Source organism: Nilaparvata lugens, chromosome 12, assembly GCF_014356525.2.
Source record: "Nilaparvata lugens isolate BPH chromosome 12, ASM1435652v1, whole genome shotgun sequence".
Lineage (NCBI taxonomy): Eukaryota > Metazoa > Arthropoda > Insecta > Hemiptera > Delphacidae > Nilaparvata > Nilaparvata lugens.
Genome location: NC_052515.1, coordinates 692,872 through 714,454, shown reverse-complemented (window position 1 = coordinate 714,454; position 21,583 = coordinate 692,872). Strand labels below are relative to the sequence as shown.

Sequence of the window (21,583 nt, the reverse complement as noted above, 5' to 3'; positions counted from 1 at the left end):
ATAGCCAATAAGGACACAACAATAATAAAGTCCTTTATTATTCACTTCTAATACAGGCAAATGACTTGTAAATCTGTTTAACATGGAAAATTGTTTATGAAACACAAACTTTTAATTTTTACACCTGTAATACAAGGACTTTTCCAGTACCGTATTACAGGACTTGTAACTTTTATGAAACAGGCCCCTGATTCTAAAAAAACATCAATGACTGCTTCCAGCTTTATTCTCAACAAAATTCTTGGATTTTCTAAATACATTTTTCAATTCAGTATTTAAGTTTATTCACTTTCTATCTGCTACTTTTCAATATTTTAAAAGTCATCTGTTTAATAAAATATAGAATCAAATTCTCTCAGTAGGTATCATAAATTCAATTGGCAAATAGACGTCATCCAGCAAGAAGATAAATATTTTTGTTTTTGTACGCTATTTTTAAAATTATAAATATTTATATATTCCAATAATGAAGAAGAGAGAAACCAATTCACATGATCATAACTGGCATTCGTCAGAATTCGAAGAAGATGTAAATATACCTCATCATAAATTCCATTGGGACCCCAAGGTATTACTTAAATTTCATAATTTTTTCATGTATCTTCATAGAATCTATGACTAATCCATAGAATGGAAAAGATAATTATGTGATGATACAAGTGTTACAAGTAGTATAAATAATATTAAATTAGTCGAGTCCTCCAAATGCTGATGTTTGGTGTAATATTTGATGGAAATATTGATAGAAAATATTTATCAAATATTTATTTAATATTGATCAAATATTTGATTGAAATATTTGATGGAAATACAGTCACTTAACTGTAAGTTACCGGATAGAAAAACAACGTTGCCGATCCTCTGTCTTGTCAATGCCTTCTATGAAAGGTAGCTGATACAGGTTTATTGATTTAATATTAACTGTTCATTCTTGCTTGAAATAATCAATTATATTTCATTAAGCAAGAAGTAATATTTTTCAATAATTTCATAATGAGTTTTCATAATTAAGATGAAATTTTTGTTAATCAATAACTAATTCTACATTGTTAAAAGACAATCTGGCAACAGAGCAGAGCAAGAAAGAAATAGCGCTATCCGCTCTGTTGAATGATAGACAAGGATAGCAATGCCATTGCTAATCAAACACTGCCATTATAACGTGGACTTTACTATAGAACGTTCTTGTAACAAATTGAATCAACACCAAAATCTCACAATGTTCCAGCAACTACAATCAGAAATGCCCTATCTGTCAGAGAGATTCTCATCAAATTTTGAAACCAGCACAGCACTAGATGAGCTCAGAGATACTGTCAACAAAATAATGGCCACTGGAAAGAGCATATTGAATTGTGACGACTCGGTCAAGCTTGGAGATCTTCTAGTGCGATGTGGACTTCACAACAATGAGGAGAATAGACGCAGATTCAGAAACGTAAGTTCAAACAATTCAGTTTAACTTGGAATAAAACGTAGATTGAGTTAAAACCGACGTGGGATGACGGCTTTGGTTTAACTTGGAATCAAACTTGAATTAAGGTAAACGTGAGTTTGAATCAACGTTAGATGACGGTTTTGGTTTAACTTGGAATCAAACTTGGATTGAGGTAAACGTGAGCTTAAATCAACGTTGGTTGACGGCTTTGGTTTAACTTGAACTCAAACTCAGATTGAGCTAAACGTGAGTCAAAATTGAAGCAGGATGAAGAGTTTTAATTTAACTTGACCTCAAATTTAGAATAAATTTCAGTATTGTATAATAATTCTTTTAGGTATTGATTCAATAATATACAATTATATTTTAAAATAATTTGGTTGAGGATCAACAGGCACAACCCAAAACTGAGTACAATAAGAGTTAGAATTGACACGGATAATACCGGTTTGATTAAAATTATACAAAAATATTTCACCATCATATGAATGGGGTTACAGGACAATATATTTATCAAATTCCATGATCTTCTCATTATTACATTTGAAAATATTGAAAGTGATTCCACTTATCCTTACTCTTATTGAAACCTTCAATTTGGATCAACAAACCTTCAATTTGACGATCTCACAGAAGTGAAGCTACTGGGTTTTACACTGGATGCTAAACTTGGCTGGAGTAGCCACATTGATAACATCTATAGGAAACTAGCCAGAGTGATGTACCTACTGAGACGTCTGAAGCCATTAATCTCCAGGAAGCATCTGGTGGAGGTGTATTTTGCTATGTTTCATAGCCATATCAACTATGGACTTCAGTTATGGGGGCACGCTCCAGGCTGTAAAGATGTACTGCTCCAGCAGAAGAAGGCTCTAAGAATCCTAGATTCGGCGGGATACTTGGACCACTGCCGACCCATCTTTATCAAGCTGAGAATATTCACGGTATACAATCAATATCTGGCTCTCCCTGTTGCACGCAAGGGATAATTTCCACTTGCTCACAAGAAGAGAAGACAGACACTCCTACAACACCAGAGGGAAAGCGAAAATAGACATCCCTTTCTGCAGGCTGAGTAAGAAGAAGGATTGTTTCCCAATACTAGCCCTGAGGATTTACAACGCCTTACCTGACAGTGTGAAGAACTTGGACGACAGGAGCTTCAGAACAAAAATCAAAAAACTGGTTAATAGAGTCTCCATTCTATTCAGTGGAGGAATACTTCGAGGCCACCAGAAACATCAGCTAACGTCGAGAGATAATTAATGTAACGCTTACAGGCAAGGCCATCTTGAAAAGTTCAAATATTACTATTCTTAAATGTTTTTTATATGTTTGACTAAGTTTATAAACGTAAATAAGTGTTTATTACGGACATAGTTTTATGTCAACTCTACGACAAGGACCAAGTCAGGTCCATTTTCTGACACAGTCAATCCAGTTATCTGGTCATGACTAAGGAGAGAAGTATGAAGTAAGTAAGTAAGTAAGTATGGAACAGAATAGTTTTGGGCTATGCCTGTTGTTCTATCCCGATCATATTCATATGATTTGTAATTATATCAACGAATAAATAAATAAATAGTCAACGTTTTAAGAAATTGTAATATTTTTGTATTCACATCAAATCAAAATTATTCATTTACTGCCGAATAGAGGGCGAAATCAACATTAGTTTCTGTAGGCCTGCAGTTCACGTCTTTCTTCATTACAAACTAAACAAATTCAATAAAAAATGAATAGTATGTATAGCAAATAGTGATAACATTTTTTGCTTTTAAAAAGAACGACTAGCAGTCTGATTTTTTTTAAATAAATGAATTATTCACTCAATGTGACAACGACATCTTTTGTCAAAGTGATTGAATAATTCATTTATTGTGAAATTTAAATTTATTTTGAAAGAGGAATAGCACAAGGTTACATTTTTCTTCTCTCCCTATCATTCCTTATGATGTACTTGTATGAATCAATAAAAAACAAATCTGACGGTTAATCGTTATTTTTAATAGCAAAAATTGATTTAATATAATAACAAGCAGTTCGTGATGGAAAACAACATTATTGAAGAATGATGAAATTTGTTGAATAAGAATTGATATTGATTTCTCCATGATTGGAACAGCAGAGTTTCATTTTTGTCATATGCTATTTTTTTCTGTACAAATTCAATCAATGTGGGAATAAATAATGTATTATTTTCAACACACTCTATTACTACCTTCTATGATACACTCCACCTTCGCCGCTCCAATATATTTTTATATTGGATATTATTAATAATGTTCTGACACATTTGAATACTGTAAATGTACTATTATCAACATCCACATGGTTTGTATTGTCCTATATTTTGTTAAACAAAGACTTTATTATGAGGATCACTACAATCAACCCATAATATATCACCATTCAGCAACATATTAATATATCTATTCAATCAAATATTTAAATACTTACTCGATCAGATCCAATAAAATTTCCATTGGTTATTCTGAATTATTGATTTCTATCTTTCAAATATTTTGTCTATCATCATACTTATGCGTTAACTGAACTCTTTTTCAAACTAGCTGCATAATATCACTACTTTCAAAATTGTTTGTTAGTTTTCCTGCGCTCAGGCTTATGCCTTTGCAGTTTTTTCCTATTTTCTGTAAAATGTTCTGTTTCTTTTTGGTTTTGTTCATTTACAATAGCCTACTCCATGTAGTGGCTACAAAAGTTAATTTCCAAAAAGTGTTTGTAAAATTTATTTGTTTGTTATGGTGAAATTAAAATTCATTTTCATTTCAATCTTCACTTTGGAATTATTATATAATATAGGTACTGTATGATAAATATGTACAATGCTTCAAGCGGCCCATAGACGCTCAATATTATTTTAGAATATAATATCTATTTATGACATTATTATGATATCAAGCCACACAACTTCAGTAAACTTGTAATGGACATTAAGACTGATGTTATTGGAACGTACTGTCATAGAGAAACAATAGCATAAGTAGATATCCCATGGAATAGGGCGTTTATGTCGCAACTCTTACTGTTATCTCAAGCCCATAGTACATGTTATTCTTTCCCGTGAAGCTGTGTGACACTGGTAGTCTCTCATATTGTGCCGTTCATACACTCTCACCCCAACAAAACAGTAAAATTCGACAATAATCAACAGTAATCGGCTTGAGATAACAGTAAAAGTTGCGACATAAACGTCCTATACCATGGGGTATCTACTTACGCTATTGTTTCTCTATGGTACTGTATTGTACAATAATATTGAGCGTCTATTTCAACCTTCTGAACATTTTAAAAACTTAATATTGCAGGTACTATTCAACCCGCAAACATTGTACGAAGACTCCTTGGGCTCCTATGTCTCATTGGTCGTTCTGGGCCATGAAGCTCTCTTCCAAAAATCAGGGGATGGTCAACTTCTCAGGGATATCCTCACCAATCAGGGCATACTGTTTGCAATCCAGGTAAATAAATTGAATTTATTTGACAGAATACACTACCTACTCTTAATATTAAGATTGGATATTAAGGAGGTGCAAATAGGTGGGCTTCTTTTTAGTATGAAGTAAGAGTTGTGAATAAATTAAATAACTACTCTTTTTCAAATTAGGTAGTTGTTTATTCATAATATTGTTTCTCAATTTAAAAAAAAAAATATATATATATATATATATTATACTGATATATATATATATATATATATATATATATATAATATGAAACGCTACAAATTAGGTAGTTGTTTATTCATAATATTGTTTCTCAATTTTAAAAAATATATATATATAATACTGATATATATATAATATATTAATATATATATATATGAAACGCTACAAATTTATACATGCATATGAAATATATAATACTGCAGATTTAATAATATTTCATTTGATAAAATTGTATCTTTTTTGCTATTTACATTACTTATATGACACTGTATTACTTATTTATTCAGAATCATACAACCTATAGAAAAGTACCACAGACTGAAGCCCTCCAATACAAATTGAAATTCAAATTTATAAAACCAATTCAAATTTATAAAACAATCCAATCTATCAGGTTTGTCACTTTCACATTTTTGAGTTATACTTCAATTTACAATCTAGACTATATTATAAGCAAACACAGATTTCAAATTCAAAAATACTTCTAGGCAGAAACACAATTTTAGACTACAAAAATGTTATTATATTGAAGTGTTTCGTCATCAAAAACAACATCTATTTCATTTTTATTTCCATTGTTAATTTATTCCATCTCCATTCCATTCCATCTAGATGAACAAGGTAGAAGCACCGATGACGTAGAAACACAGTGTCTAGATTACTACAAACTTATTATATTATAGTGTCATTCCATCTCCATTCCATTCCGTCTAGGTGGACAAAGGATCAGCGCCTATGTACAACAGTAGCACGGCCAGCAGAAATGAGCGCGAGATGATCGTTGAAGGCCTGGATGACCTTGACAAACGGTGCTTGGCCTATAGGAAGGCAGGCTGCAGTGCCACCAAGGTCACAGCTGTTTTCAGGGTGGGCGCCGAGCGACCTAGCACCAGGGCCATTCAGGACAATGTGAGAGCACTGGCTAGATTCGCGTCTGTGTGTCAAGCTTACTGTCTGGTGCCTATCATTGCTTGCGAAGTGAGTATATACACTAGGAGAAAATATGGAAATTTATAGTTTAGTTATCGAAAAACTAGTGTAAAATGCCGAGTTGCTTACCTACACCACACACATTTCAGTCCCATCCAGTGGAAGGTCAGGGATCACAACTAAATACGAGGCCTCATCTGACAAAGACCTCCCAACATAAGACAAGACAGAGAGAGATATATGAACACTCTTATAAGAACCAATGTTGATCATAATTCTACCTATGTGTGAACAATCTTATAACAATCAATGGCTCTCATATTCTGCTTCTGTGTGAACACTCCAAGGAGAACTAATTATTCTCTTTCTCTTTCCAGCTAGCAAGGAGCGGCGACAACGACGTAGACAAGACAGAGAGATATGTATCAACACCCTCATAACAAGAAATGATAACAACAAATGTTATTCAAATTGTGTGAACACTTCCATAACAACTAATGCTATTCATATTCTTACAACCTGTAAATACTCCTACTATAGTGACGTCCACGTTATAATGACAGTATTTGATCAACTTTGGTTTTGCTATTCTTGTCTATCATTCGACAAAGACGGTGTTACTATCCTTTTCTAGGTCCACAACGATGCCAATTATGTTTTTGACAGTGTAGAAATACAGTATAATTAATTAATGCAGAGAATCGGCATCGCTATTCTTCTATCTTTATCCACTGCCATTATAACGTGGATCTCACTATAGACCTAATTATTCTCCTTCTTTTCAGAGAGAGCAATGGAGCTAATGTGCAATTGGCTATTCATATTCGGTTCAATATTTTAGTTTGTGTGAACACTCTCATATCAACCAATTGCTCTCATATTCTGCTTCTGTGTGAACACTCCAAAGAGAACTAATCATTCTTCCTCTTTTTCTAGTTGGCAAGCAGCGGCGACAACGACGTGGACAAGACAGAGAGAGCAATGGAGCTGATCCTTGTGGAGCTAATGGTAGCCCTGGCTGACCAAGAGGTGTTACTTGAGGCCACTCTAGTTGCCCCCAACATGTGCACGCCTGGGAGAGACTGCACCACTCATGCAAGTGTCACTGCGATGGCTTGTGCGTCTGTCCTCACCATACGTCGCACCATCCCTCCTGCTGTGGCTGGTCAGTGTCAGGTCGTCCAGGTCTCAGATCATCAAGTATTTACATCAGTATTACCACAGAGAAAAAATAGGATAAGAAGATATCACATGATTTGTAGAATTCATTCAAAGTTTGGAAGTTTTGTATCAAATTATGGTGTTGCGTATCAAGTTCAGATGATACTGTATCATGTTGTATTGATACTGTATCATGTTGTATTGATACTGTATCATTTTGTGGTTATACTGTATCATTTATGGCGATACCATATAGAGAAAAAATAGCAAGTGTCACTGCGATGGCCTGTGCGATACGTCGCACCATCCCTCCTGCTGTGGCTGGTCAGTATCAGGTCGTCCAGGTCTCAGATCATCGAGTGTTCACATCAGTATTACCATAAAGAAAAGATAGCATAAGAAGATAACACATGGTTTGTAGAATTCATTGGAAATGTTGTATTGAATTTTGATATTGTGTATCAAGTTGAGATTAAACTGTAGCATGTGTGGCGATACTGTATCATTTTGTGTTGATACTGTATTATATTGTGGTGATACTGTATTATTTATGCTGATACCATGGAGGAGAGATAGCGTAGAAGATATCCCGAGGTTTGTAGAATTCATTGGAAGTGTTGCATCAAATTTCGGTGTTGTGTATCAAGTTAAGATGATACTGTATCATATTGTGTTGATATGGTACCATATTGTGTTGATACTGTATCATTTTGTGGTGATACTGTGTCATTTATGGTGATACCATAGAGAAAAGATAGCATAAGAATATATCCCATGGTTTGTAGAATTCATTCAGTTTGGAAGTTTTGTATCATATTTTGGTATTGTGAACAAGTTGAGATGATTCTGTAGCATGTGTGGCGATATTACGTGTCATTGTGTGTACTGTATCAAATTTTGGTGATACTGTATCATTTTGTGGTGATACTGTGTCATTTATGTTGATACTGTAAACTGAGGGGGTGTTTCTACTCTTCTATAATATTTTATTAAAATTATAAATCTCTGTTTGAATCTTTGTTTGGTTGGGAGCTTTTAGTGGATCCGTTCATTCAAATGCACAGATTATCATCATTATCATCAATATTGTCACTTACTCCAGCAACTACAGTAACTACGAGCCAGGAACTTCATTGAAAATACTTTTAAAATTTAACGTCAGGTTTATTGAATTGGAAAAACGTATCAAACGAATCATTAGAAGTCATGTAACATGTCAAATTTTCTAAACACAAAAATAACTACTACAGTATACCCACTCAATTTCACACTATTACAATACCATAGAGAAAAGATAGCATAATAAGATATTGTTTTATAATACAATAAAACCATAAGAAGGTTTGTTGAGATAATACTGTATCATATTGTGTTGATACAGTATCATTTTGTGGTGATACTGTATCATTTATTGAGATAACATAGCAGCTTTCAAATTTGATAGGTGATACAAATTTCCTTTTCAAAAATAACATTTCATAATTGAGACCAAGTATTCTGGAAGCTCATTATATTCCTTCACATTTTTTCATATTTCTAAGCGATTCTGCAATGGTAGGGAGCTAGAAAGGGATAGAGCTATCTGCTTTGCTCAATGACAGACAATGACAGCAAACTAATGTTGATCAGGTGCTGTTTCTATAACGATACTCTCACTTTATATAGGTACATTAGCATATAAAATTTGTATGATTTCTCAGGTATTGCTTTCCTTACTACTGGTCAAGATCTTGAGGAAGGCTGTGTAAATCTGGATGCAATTAGCAATGTTAAAGTTTGCAAGCCTTGGCCAATCACATCGATATCAGGAGAAGCTCTACTGGTAAGTAATTAACTATACAGTACTATCATATAAAATAGATGAACTAAAGGATATTAACTGAAGAAAGTGACACATAACCTAGCTACATTTGGACTGTTGTATAAATTAGAATTAAAACCGTTTTGGGCTTATAAGCCTGTGGCACTTTTCTGTAAGTTGTGTAATTCTGAATGATCAAAAAAATAAATACACTTTGCATTTTACACTCGTAATTCTGTTTGATATCTGAAATAAATGCGATGAAAATATGAATGAGAGAAACTTCAACTCGAATAGATAAGATAGTTCAAATCACAGTAGAAGGGCCAAGGTATCAGCTGAGCGTGTTGGGAATAATGTATGGAGAGCTTAGCCATCATTGGTCTACAGCTAATGGCCAATCGGAGGGCATCATCCATATTCTGCTTAAATGTTTCAATGTGATCAATGTTTAAACTACTTATCAGTTCTCCAGAGATTGATAAAAGTGTAGCAACCGAAAGTAGTGGCCTATCACAAATTGTTCCAATAAATTAGTGGTTTTGACAATATCTAGTTTGAATTCAGTTTTAAAATAATATGAATAATAAGCTGAATAAAAACGTCCTGATATTGTCAAACCTACAAATTTAATTGAAAAAATGAAAATAAATATTTATTTAATACATTTTCCTACAGTTACGTTGAAAAGTGGCCATTGCTGCACTGATTACAGAACGCAAAGAATCACTTTTCCGCTCTAGTGCGGGAAAAATTTTTCTGCACTCCAGATTTGCAACATGGCAACGCAAAATACTTAGTAGGTTATATGGAGCAACAGTGCAGCAAAATCGAAATTAAGTTGGTAACAGTGACTGCTGTGGCTGCTATAGTGAGCAGAGGTGCAACCAAGCACAACGCGCTAATTATTATTCATTATATATTATAACCAAAGGACAACGAGGACTTTAGGATTTTAGGATTAAGGTTTTTATCAATAATAGAATTACACAGAAAAACATTTGATGCATTTCAGGCAATTTTACCCATAATTACCCACTTTTCATATTCAATGGTAACTGTAGGAAAAACTTAATGTGAAATACGTGCGCAAAGTTCCTCTGCTGCACTCAAGAAACCATTCCATTCCATTGTAAACGTTTCTTTCGGTGCAGCAAACTGTCACTTTGCGCACTAGTTGCACAAATAACTATTCCAACGGTATACACCAATTTGAAAAGAATACAATAGTAACAAGATCAACAAAAATAACAAGACAAATATAAATATAAATATGAGATACATAACATAAAGTCAAATAAGTAACTTAGCAATTCAGAAGTATAACAACTACCTAATAACAGTGATATGAATAAAATTTACAAATATGCATTAGAAACCATCAGCGCAAATTCAACAACTTGAAGCAATTGCAAAACCAAATATTTTTAGCAATAGCAAAGTAAACACAGTAATTCAATTGCAGCAAACACAACAATAGGATGATAACTAAAATAATAACACAATAACACTAACACTATAACCAAACACAGCCAACTAATACAAATGATAACAAAATAAGAAAAAAATACCAAAAAAGCAATGAAACAAGCAAATGGGAAGAGACACAATGAAAGCATACAATGAATAATATGTTATATTTCAGAACGCTGTTATGTCAGTATGGAACGGACATGATTCGTCGGCAGATAAAGCCCGAAATGAACTTATGAAATGGGCCATGGTGAGTAAAGTACTGAAACATTTCATCGAAAATACTACTGAATCAATCAATTTTGTCAATTGAAACAATCAAAATTACCTTGATTTCACGAGTCAGTCCTGAGTCCTTGTAAGGAAGATGTTTTTCCGTATATTCACCGTTATTCATCTAGTTTTTCTGTAATTATTCATTCTAATTCTTCATCATCGGTTTTATCATTTTTGTTTATTAGGTGATCATTTTCTATTCTACTTGAATATAAGAAATAGATCCAATTACAGAAACTTGTATAGATCAATCAATGTATAGGCTGTATAAGAAAAGTAATGATGAGTTCAAGATCCAAAGTTATTTCTTGGTTTACAATATTGACAATGACTCAGACGAATTTTCACTTTCCTTGCCCCATTACCATAGGTAAGGAAAGTATTGCTTTCCGAAAAAAATTAAGGTACCCCAATTTCTAAATTTCTATACGTTTCAAGGTCCCCTGAGTCCAAACAAGTGGTTTTTGGGTATTGGTCTGTATGTGTGTGTGTTGTGTGTGTGTGTGGTGTGTGTGTGTGTGTGTGTGTGTGTGTGTGTGTGTGTGTGTGTGGTGTGTGTGTGTGTGTGTGTGTGGTGTGTGTGTGTGTGTGTGTGTGTGTGTGTGTTGGTGTGTGTGTGTGTGTGGTGTGTGTGTTGTGTGTTGTGTGTGTGTGTGTGTATCTATATATAAAAGCGAAATGGCACTCACTCACTGACTGACTGACTCACTCACTCACTCACTCACTCACTCACTCACTCACTCACTCACTCACTCGCAGAACTAAAAATCTACCGGACCAAAAACGTTCAAATTTGGTAAGTATGTTCAGTTGGCCCTTTAGAGGCGCACTAAGAAATCTTTTGGCAATATTTTAACTCTAAGGGTTATATTTAAGGGTTTAAAGTTCGTCTTTTAGCATGTATATTCTTCTTCTCCCAATCTCTTAATTATAATTGTAATTTCCATATCATATGTTACTATAGAACTATAATCTAGATAGAGTACCTCTTCGAAACAGTTGTTAACTGGCAACTAAATTAATAATTTTGTCAGGTTGGCATAAAGTTGAGTTGACTTTGTTAGGTTGGCACCAAGTTGAAGATTTAAATGCATTTATCGCGGAAAAATTGATTGGGCACTGCTACTTCAATCCTGGGAATATTATATTACTAGCCGTCAGGCTCGCTTCGCTCGCCATATCCGTTTAGCCAGACGTTTAGTCTGGACCCCCGACTGGCTTGTCCTAACATATGATAAAAATGCTCAAATGAAAAATGCAGGCGAGCGAAGCGAGCCTGCTGATCTCACTCTTGGACGATCCAGTCGGGGGTCCAGGGGGCGGAGCCCCCTGGCTAGACGGATATGGCGAGCGAAGCGAGCCTGACGGCTAGTGAGTGTATGTGTATGAGTGTATGTGCGTCTGTGTACACGATATCTCATCTCCCAATTAACGGAATGACTTGAAATTTGGAACGTGAGGTCCTTACAATATAAGGATCCGACACGAACAATTTCGATCAAATGCGATTCAAGATGGCGGCTAAAATGGCAAAAATGTTGTCAAAAACAGGGTTTTTCGCGATTTTCTCGAAAACGGCTCCAACGATTTTGATTAAAGTTATACCTGAGATAGTCATCGATAAGCTCTATCATCTGCCACAAGTCCCATATCTGTAAAAATTTCAGGAGCTCCGCCCCATCTATGCAAAGTTCGATTTTAAATTCTCAATTATCAGGCTTCAGGTACAATTTAAACAAAAAATTTCGAGTTGAATAGATTGAGCATGAGAATCTCTAAAATTAATGTTCAGTAACATTTTCACCTAAAATTGAAAATAAGCTCGAAATTCGAGAAAATGTGATTAACCAATTGAAAACTGTTGATCCTATTAAATGATTCACTATGAAGAGATAGCAGACCTCGTGTGTCTCCAGCGTTATTGCCCTGTCACCAGCTGGCTCAAATCATAATTATGAACTAGAAGTTATAATTCGTCAAATAATTTGATGAAGAAAAACATTTTCTTTAAAAACCATCTGCTTGAGCTTGAAGACAATTTTCGTCCCAAAAACTAGCTTTACAATACCGAGTTAAATCCTGACAGTTTCTAGTAAGTTTCCAGTCAGCAACAGTTAGTTTTCAGTTACTTCAAATCAGTTTCCAGCCATTCTCAGTTAGTTTTCACCCATTTCAAGTCAGTTTCTAGCCATTTCTCCGTTAGTTTCCAATCAGTTTTGTTTTCAGTCACATTTTCCAGCCTTCTCAGTTTTCTAACCAGTGTCTTAGATAGATAGATTAAATAGCATCCACTGCCCACCTAAAACAGGGGGATCAGGAACTTGTCAAAATATCTAAATGGTTGAAGAAAAAAAAGACACAGCCCACAGTAACAAATACACAAGACACAGGAAAACAAAGCATTATACCATTCATGTGGAGTAAATTGAATGTACTCTTCCTTTGAGTAGAAAGCACTCTTTGAAAAATCTATCTTTAATTGAGATCTAAAGTCTCGTTCATTCATACTCTTCATGAAATCAGGTAATATATTATATAATTGGATACCAGAGCTTCTGACGCCTCTCTTATAGAAAGTGGAGCGATGCATCTCATCTCTCAACAAGTGTTTATTCCTGGGTCGCATGAATTGGGAATATCTGGAACTTAAAATATCTTGCAGCTAGCCAGAATTGGAAATATATGGAACTCAGAATATTTTGACAGGCGGAACTCCGAATATCGTGCAGGCCGGCGGAACCACAGAGAAGAGGATCCCTCTTCTCTGTGGCGGAACTCAAAATATCTTGTCAGCTGGTGGAATTGGAAATATATCGAATTCACAATATCGATCGTTATTAGCGAGACTGTGTAGATGTGGGATGAAACAAAATTTATCGCAAAACAAATGAAGGGTTCTATAGTTAACCTAAAATAAATTCATCAACACATCAACAGTCGTCAGTCTTGTTTGAAACAGATAACAGAGTTTTGAAAACTTGCATAATATGTACATGACTATTATTTTATAAACCAATATAATTTTAATATATAATGAGCTATGAATTACCATAAGTTGGTAATTAGTCCATATCATTCCAGAAAATAAGTCAGACTTGAACCATTTCTCAATCACAAACACAGTCATTACCAGTACTCCCACTTTGGCACCGATATTTTGAGTTCCAGATATTTCCAATTCCGCCATCTGACAAACAAATAATTTGAGTTCCAGATACTCCCAATTCCGCCTAGCAACATATTTCGAGTTCCGGATATTTCCAATTCCGCTGTCTGACAAATATTCGGAGTTCCACCCAGCAACAGTTTTCAAGCATAGGACATTTAACATTGATATTTTGAGTTCCAGATATTTCCAATTCCGCGGCCCCTTTATTCCTAGTATTATGAAAATGAACATCATCACCACGAGTGAAATAATATTGATTTTCTCTTAACAAAACAAAGGGCCTCCAAAATGTAAACACACATTGTCTTGTTACATTCTCTGCAAGACAACTTCTCTTTGAATATTAGAAGCCCATCTTTGGCTGAATATTGGAAGCCTTTCTATCATACTCCATGTATTATGGCGTATAGATAGACAATACCTGAATAGATAGTGCTTCTAAGACCTGTATCGCCCTTTGTCTGCCTACTTTGAACTGTCAGGAACTCTTAAGAAAAAAATCAATCGCTTTCCATTTAAGTGATGCTGAAAGTTTAAAGTGAAGCTCTCTATAGAGCCGATAAAATTATGGCTCATTGTGCTGCTGAAGTTCAGTGAAAGCCTCAGAAATTATGTTGCCTCGAGCCTCGAGAAAATGAGTGAGTTATATTTTGTTGTTGCCTTCAAATTAAATTTCAGTTTGTTGAGTAATTTGTAAGTATTTCTTAATCTTTTTTACTAGAAAATTCGTTCTCTTGTCCCCCAGATTACCAGCCTAGCAGTCAGAGGAGTTTTCATAAATGTCGAAGAAGAATCTCGAACAGAGAGTAATACTGAAACTTCAGCGCAAGTATAAATGAAATATCTTCTTTGTTTATGAAATATTCTTTTCGGATAATATCTCAAGCGTTTGTGGACAGCAAATAAAAACTTGTCTGAAATGCAACGTTTTTTATATGTCTTCACTTTAACGTAAATAGATTGTAAACAGCAAATATAAAACTTGTCTGGGATGCAGTTTTTATATGTCTATACAGTAATGTAAACAGAAGCAAGAGTCCAAGGTTTTTAAACAAATCAAATTCAAAATTTCTAGTATATTTATTTCTGGACTGAAAAGTGTACTCAAATCAATTCAAGTGGATAGCATAGCCTATAATTTTTATTCATTCATAACTCTACTTTCATTGTATTATCATTCATCCCAACATCATCACCTAGGCTTAACATACTTCTAGAAAGTCGCCTTCGTAAAATAATAAATAAATAGATAAAATTGGACAAACCAACTAGAGTAACATATCAACATTTCAAATGAAACAAGACAACTATCAAACAAGAAATACTTTCTGACTTCCTCTGAGTTTTTGACGTGACAACGTCTTATAAATTGGTTTGCTGGGAGACACTTCAAGAAACTGCGTTACGTTCCCACGTTATGCGCTCACAATGAGAGCGAGTGAGAGCGTTCGTTTCGGTTCACGGTCGTCTGGAAAGAGCACGAATAGGAGCAGTTGCGAGCAACGCAGCATTCCGAAGGCATTCACCTGGAGAGAGAGTGAAACGGAGCAGTCAACCTGCGCAGACGCCGAAAGCAATCTCCTGCGACTGCGCCACTAATTCAAAATGTCAAGTCAATGGTTGTCTCTCTCGCTCTTAGGTGGGCGCGGGCTAACCATGCCCGAGTGGAAGGGACGCGTGCCTCTCACTCACTCTCATTGTGAGTTATTATTTCATCCTTCTTCCTACTATATGAATGAATATTCACATTAAAATTATTTTACCACTCAAAGTCGTTGTCACGTAAAACTTTCGCCCGTATACCGACTTTACAGGCAACCATGCAATTTTTTTATATCATTTGTAAATTCAAACATTTATCCTTGTGTGGATATTCGAATAGAAATGAGATATGAATGGATATTTTGATATTTTTACAAGTCTAGTATGAAAGCTGTAGTTCTGAGTTTCGAATGAGAATTCAATAATTTTATTGACAATAATACAACCATTGAACAAGAAAATACTTTCTGACTTTCTGTGAGTTTTTCATCGACAAGAATTTATTCATTTTTGTGTGGATATTCAAATAAAAATGAGATAAATATAAGTAGATATTTTGATATTTTTCAAAGTATGTCAACTTGTGTGAAACCATTTATGGAAGGAGTGTGCTTCTAATAGAATCTGATTGATAATTCTAAACAATAATTAATACAATATCATAAAGATTATAATCATTATAATCAATCCTATTGTATTTTGATAACTTTGAAGTAAAAAGTTACATTCTTTCAGTGTGGCGACGATAGTTTCGTACTATACTCTGTACAGAATTACTTCAGACTTGTGATGAGCATGCGCAGCAGAGAAAGAAGGGGAAGAATACAGTGGGAGGGATACAGAGGCGCGATGTTGCCGTTTTGAAGCGGCCAGCGATCTCCAACTTCTAGTGACTGTTCATGTGCTCATGCTACACATGCAAAGTTTCCTGTCTGAAAGCGGTCAGACGAATGACAAATTGGCAACTGCGCTTCTACCGATGACTCTATTAATCACTGTAATTGGCTGATCTCCCTCCACTTCTCTGCGCTGCATATTCCTCCAAGTCTAAAGTAAATTTGTAAGGACTATAGTGTTGCACATTCTCAAGCCAAATATAAACTCCAGTCCTTTTCTTGAGTTTTCAGCACGCGGTCGTCGCCAAACCAAAAAAATGTTAGTGTCTTTAGACTTTGAAGTTATCAAAATACAATTGTAATAATATTAGTGAAAACAAGATGGATAAGCAACATCGAATATAATATTAATCATAAATATTACATCAAAATATTATATTCAGCAATCACTTCAATCACAATATCTATCTTCTATAGAAGGTGGTGGTAACAGAAAATCGGCAACTCTGTCGTCCTATATTTCCCACTGACTTCATGACGTATATCTCACTTTATAAGATTAATGCATTTCTGATTTAGCATGTTCTCAACGGTTCTTTCGAGCCTGCATCAAGTCTCAGAACATTTGTCATTTTTTACGTTGATCTGGGAATCGAATTCGCTATCAACAGCAAAGGGTATAAATTTAGAGTTGAACTACAACCGTCCCCACTTGTTCAACTCTCAATCAGAAGTAATTTCTTCAATCGCTGTTCTTCTTCTTCTTCTTCTTCTTCTTCTTCTTCTCTTCTTCTTCTTCTTTTTCTTCTTCTTCTTCTCCTCCTCCTCCTCCTCCTCCTCCATCTTGTTCTTCTTGACAACGTTTTTCTTTACAAGTTCAGCGCCAAATCGTCCGGAATTTGAAGTCATTTCACAGCAGAAGAATAATGCTCACTAGAACGAAAATGATGAATCGCCCGGCTGAGCGCTGATGTTGATTGCCTCGAATCGGAAACACTTCGCCAGCGCCATTTTGAAAGACACGATTTCTAGTATTGAGAAAGAATTATTGAGGGAGCTGCGAAGAAAAAGTTTAGTGAGAGAGCAGTGAGCGAGTGAGAGCGAGCCATTGATTGATTGTTTGCCTTTATTAGGGCGGAGTTAGGACTCCAGGTCCTCTCTGCAACACTTCTTCTTCTTCGATGGCCCTACAGCCCAAATCGAGCCCTGGCCTCCTCAATCCTGCCTCTCCAACCATCTCGATCCCTTGCCTCCGCCCTCCAATTTCTCACATGAATTATATCCTCTCTGTCACACTACCCTTTACATTTCATTCAAATAAATAGACCATGACTAACAAAATCAAGTTTATGATAGAAATTCGAAATTTGACAGAAAATCTTAGCTTCAAATTGGAAGAGTAAGAAAAGAATGATTGATTGAGTACTTTATTTATGTAGATTATAATATATACTGGCTTATACACTTATTGACCGAGCGAAGTGAGGTCTAAGATTCAAGTCGACGGTTTGGCATTTCTCCTAATGTTTAAATGTTTGTATGTTTATATGTTGCGCATTTACGGCGAAACGTGGTAATAGATTTTCATGAAGTTTGACAGGTATGTTCCTTTTTTAATTGCGCGTCGACGTATATACAAAGTTTTTGGAAATTTTGCATTTCAAGGATAATATAAAAGGAAAAAGGAGCCTCCTCCATATGCCAATATTAGAGTAAAAATCAGACTATAGAATTTTTCATCATAAATCAGCTGACAAGTGATTACACAGATGTGTGGAGAAGCCAGTCTATTGCTTTATTTCCATAAGGTCTATAGTTTCAATCAGGTACTTGTGGATGAGAATACTTCGTGAGGTCTACTGTTCACAGAACTACTAGTATACAATAGTTTACAATACAGCAAAATTTAAGATGAATTTACATAATGTAGACAAAGAAAATGATTATTGAACTGTATATAATATGAAAAAATAAATTTGGAATAACTATAGATTGTTTTGCATCTACATAAATTGGCAGAGCTTTGGACATATTAATGTCCATTCTTCGGAAATAATTTTATTCAAAATATCCTTCCCACTAACTTTCTACAAAAAGAGAGAGAATATATGGGAGAGAAGGGAAGAGAGAACGAGAGAGAAAGACAGGAGATGACAGAGAGTAATTGAAATGACAGAGTGAGAGAGAGAGAGAGAGAAAGAGTGAGATAGTAATGATAGGCTACTGATTTCGAATGATAAAAAATCATAAAGAGGATGTGAAAAAGTGAAGCTCAATCATCAGAGAACTTCTTTTTCCGTTTCATTAACTTCTGAAAATCATTATTGAGAATTTCTATTCTTCCTTCACAACGATACAAAAAACCTATTTCCTCTCAATCTCTCATCCTCTGTCTTTTTTCTCACTCCATCTCCCTCTCTCTCTCTCTCTCTCTATTGGTAGAGAGTTAGTGGGGAGGATATTTTTAATATTCTTTCCGAAGAATGGACATTGATATGTCCAAAGCTCCGCCAATTTATGTAGATGCATAACAATATAATTATCTATAGTTATTATTATACTACAAATTGCTTTTTCATATCATATAAAGTTCAATAATTATTCTCTTAGTCTATACTATGTAAATTCATCTATAATTTTGCTGTATTGTAAGCTATTGTATATAAGTGTATAAGCCAGTATATATTGTAATCTACATAAATAAAGTACTCAATCAATCAATCTCTCTCTCTCAGTACACGAATGAAGAACTGTAATCTAATCTATCTCTCTCCCTATCTATCACTCTCTCTCTTTCACTCCCCCTGTACATGAATAAAGAACTCCAATCCAATCTCTCTCTCTTTCTTTCTCTCTGCTCGACGAATTAACTCAATTTCTTCAAACTTACTCTCTCTACTCGTTAGTAGAATAACTCAAATTACATCTCTCGTAATTTTCTCCCAGGTTTTTAAAAAATGAATTTCTATTCAAACTTCCCAGGAAAGAGAACAAATCAATTGAATCAAAGCCATTGAAGAAATCAGGTTCAAAGCTGGATAATAATTGACCGTGTAATTCTATCAAGCTTTCGAAAATGTGGATTGTTATCCGTTCTCAAAGATGTATCCCCTTATTATATCCTCATTATTCATAGAAGTATATCTCCATAGGCATGCATCCCTTATTATTTCGTCGATATACATCCCTTCATTAATACTGTATTCCTATTATATTCATGGGAATGTATCTCAATAGAGATGTATACCTATTATTTTGTCGATTTTTGAGAGTGTATTCAATAAAAAATCCGTTTTTCAAAAGACAGTAGAATTAAGTTGAATAAAAGTAGAATAAAGATCTTGCAAACCAAGAGATTTTTCAATGGAAACCCCGTTTTTCATAAGCAGTTCAAAGTAGAATAAAGAAAGTTTATAACGAGGTGCACTTAAACAGCATAATTTGATATTATATTATATTATATACTATTACTTACAATCTATTATTAAATTTTAGATGGATTATTGTTGTATTTGTCAAGCTAGACTCTATTTGGTTTCTGTATATGTATTTATGAGTGTGAATAAATTTGAATTTGAATTTGAATTTGAATTTGAAATTTGAATTTGAATGAGTAGCGCTGATGTTATTTATTAGATATGCTTACAGTTTGGAGTGAATTTAAATATTCACCACCTCATGAATATCAAAGATTTTTCATCACTAAAGAAAGGTTCATACAATGAGTTGGATGAATAATAAACTGAGAAAAAAAGGTACTAAGGGGTTATTCTTCAACTAAGAAATCAAGTAGCCCCAATGGAATACGCTACTCTAGTTAGGTCCACGTTATAATGACAGTGGAGAAAGGTAGAAGAACATCATTGCCGATCCTCTGTCTTGTCAATGCCTTATTCTATAGACGGTAGCTGATACAGGTTTATTGATGTAATATTAACTGTTCATTCTCGTTTAAAATGATCGATTATATTTTATTAAGTAAGGAATGATATTTTTCAATAATTTAATTATGAATTTTCATAATTAAGATGAAATATTTTGTTAATTGGTTATTATTTTTACATTATTAAAAGACGATCTGGCAACACAGAAAAGCGAGAAAGAGATAGCGCTATCCGCTTTGTTGAATGATAGATAAGGATAGCAATACCATTGCTAATCTAGCGCTGTCATTATAACGTGGACGTCACGGTAGGGAATTATTTTTCAATAAATAAATCAAGTAGCCTCAATGAAATACGATATCTATATAATAATAAAGAGTAGGGTTGTGTTTGTTCGTTTGTTCGCATCAAAACATGTCAACTTGTGGATTGCATACCGGAAAAACGGGAATGATTTAGATCTCCAAATTTTGCCCATAGATTCTAAAAATATCAATCTCGTGCACCTGGAAGCCCAAATTTTAATTTTCCTTCTAGATTTTTCAGAATTAGAAGAAGAAGAAGAGGATGGAGAAGAGAGGAAAATAAGAAGGAAAAAGAAAAATAGGGGATTAGAAGAAGAAAAAAATAAGAGTGGAGAAGAAGAACATAGGTGAAGGAGAAATATCAGTATAATAACAAAGATGGGAGAGTATGAAGAATAACATAAAGGAGAAGAGAACTTGTTCTCTAATAAGTTAGTCCACAGTTTTTCAGTTTTTTCAATATTTTTCGATGTTTTTCAATGTTTTTCAATGTTTTTCAGTGTTTTTCGATGTTTTTCAATGTTTTTCAATGTTTTTCAATGTTTTTCAATTGTTTTTCAATGTTTTTCAATGTTTTTCAGTGTTTTTCAATGTTTTTCAGTGTTTTTCGATGTTTTTCAATGTTTTTCAATGTTTTTTAATGTTTTTTCAGTGTTTTTCAATGTTTTTCAGTGTTTTTCAATGTTTTTTAGTGTTTTTCGATGTTTTTCAATGATTTTCAATGTTTTTTGATGTTTTTTCTATGTTTTTCAATGTTTTTCAATGTTTTTTCAGTGTTTTTCAATGTTTTTCAGTGTTTTTCAATGATTTTCAATGTTTTTCGATGTATTTCAATGTTTTTCAATGTTGTTTTCTATGTTTTTCAATGTTTTTCAATGTTTTTTCATGTTTTTCAATGTTTTTTCAGTTTTTTTCAATGTTTTTCAGTGTTTTTCAATGTTTTTCAATGTTTTTTGATGTTTTTTGATGTTTTTTCTATGTTTTTCAATGTTTTTCAGTGTTTTTCAATGTTTTTTCAGTGTTTTTCAATGTTTTTCAGTGTTTTTCAATGTTTTTCAGTTTTTTCCAATGTTTTT

At 34.1% G+C, this 21,583-nt stretch overlaps 1 protein-coding gene across 1 annotated transcript; it reads left to right on the top strand.

Annotated features, from left to right (window-relative positions):
• Positions 1–167: 167 nt before the first annotated feature.
• On the top strand, positions 168–14,930 carry LOC111049767 (fructose-bisphosphate aldolase-like). The gene is made up of 8 exons (XM_039438600.1): positions 168–568; positions 1,229–1,438; positions 4,771–4,923; positions 5,845–6,108; positions 6,997–7,225; positions 8,922–9,043; positions 10,668–10,745; positions 14,686–14,930. The coding sequence occupies exons 1-8, from the start codon at positions 467–469 to the stop codon at positions 14,773–14,775; spliced, it is 1,248 nt and encodes a 415-aa protein (XP_039294534.1). The 5' UTR covers positions 168–466; the 3' UTR covers positions 14,776–14,930.
• The last annotated feature ends 6,653 nt before the right edge of the window (positions 14,931–21,583 follow it).

What these genes read in the sequence shown, in the direction of transcription:
- LOC111049767 (XM_039438600.1), top strand. Translation starts at nt 467, where the DNA reads ATGAAGAAGAGAGAAACCAATTCACATGATCATAACTGGCATTCGTCA. An exon ending in ATAGACGCAGATTCAGAAAC is followed by an intron (nt 1,439 to 4,770) that starts GTAAGTTCAAAC and finishes TTAATATTGCAG; the next exon opens with GTACTATTCAACCCGCAAAC. An exon ending in TATCAGGAGAAGCTCTACTG is followed by an intron (nt 9,044 to 10,667) that starts GTAAGTAATTAA and finishes GTTATATTTCAG; the next exon opens with AACGCTGTTATGTCAGTATG.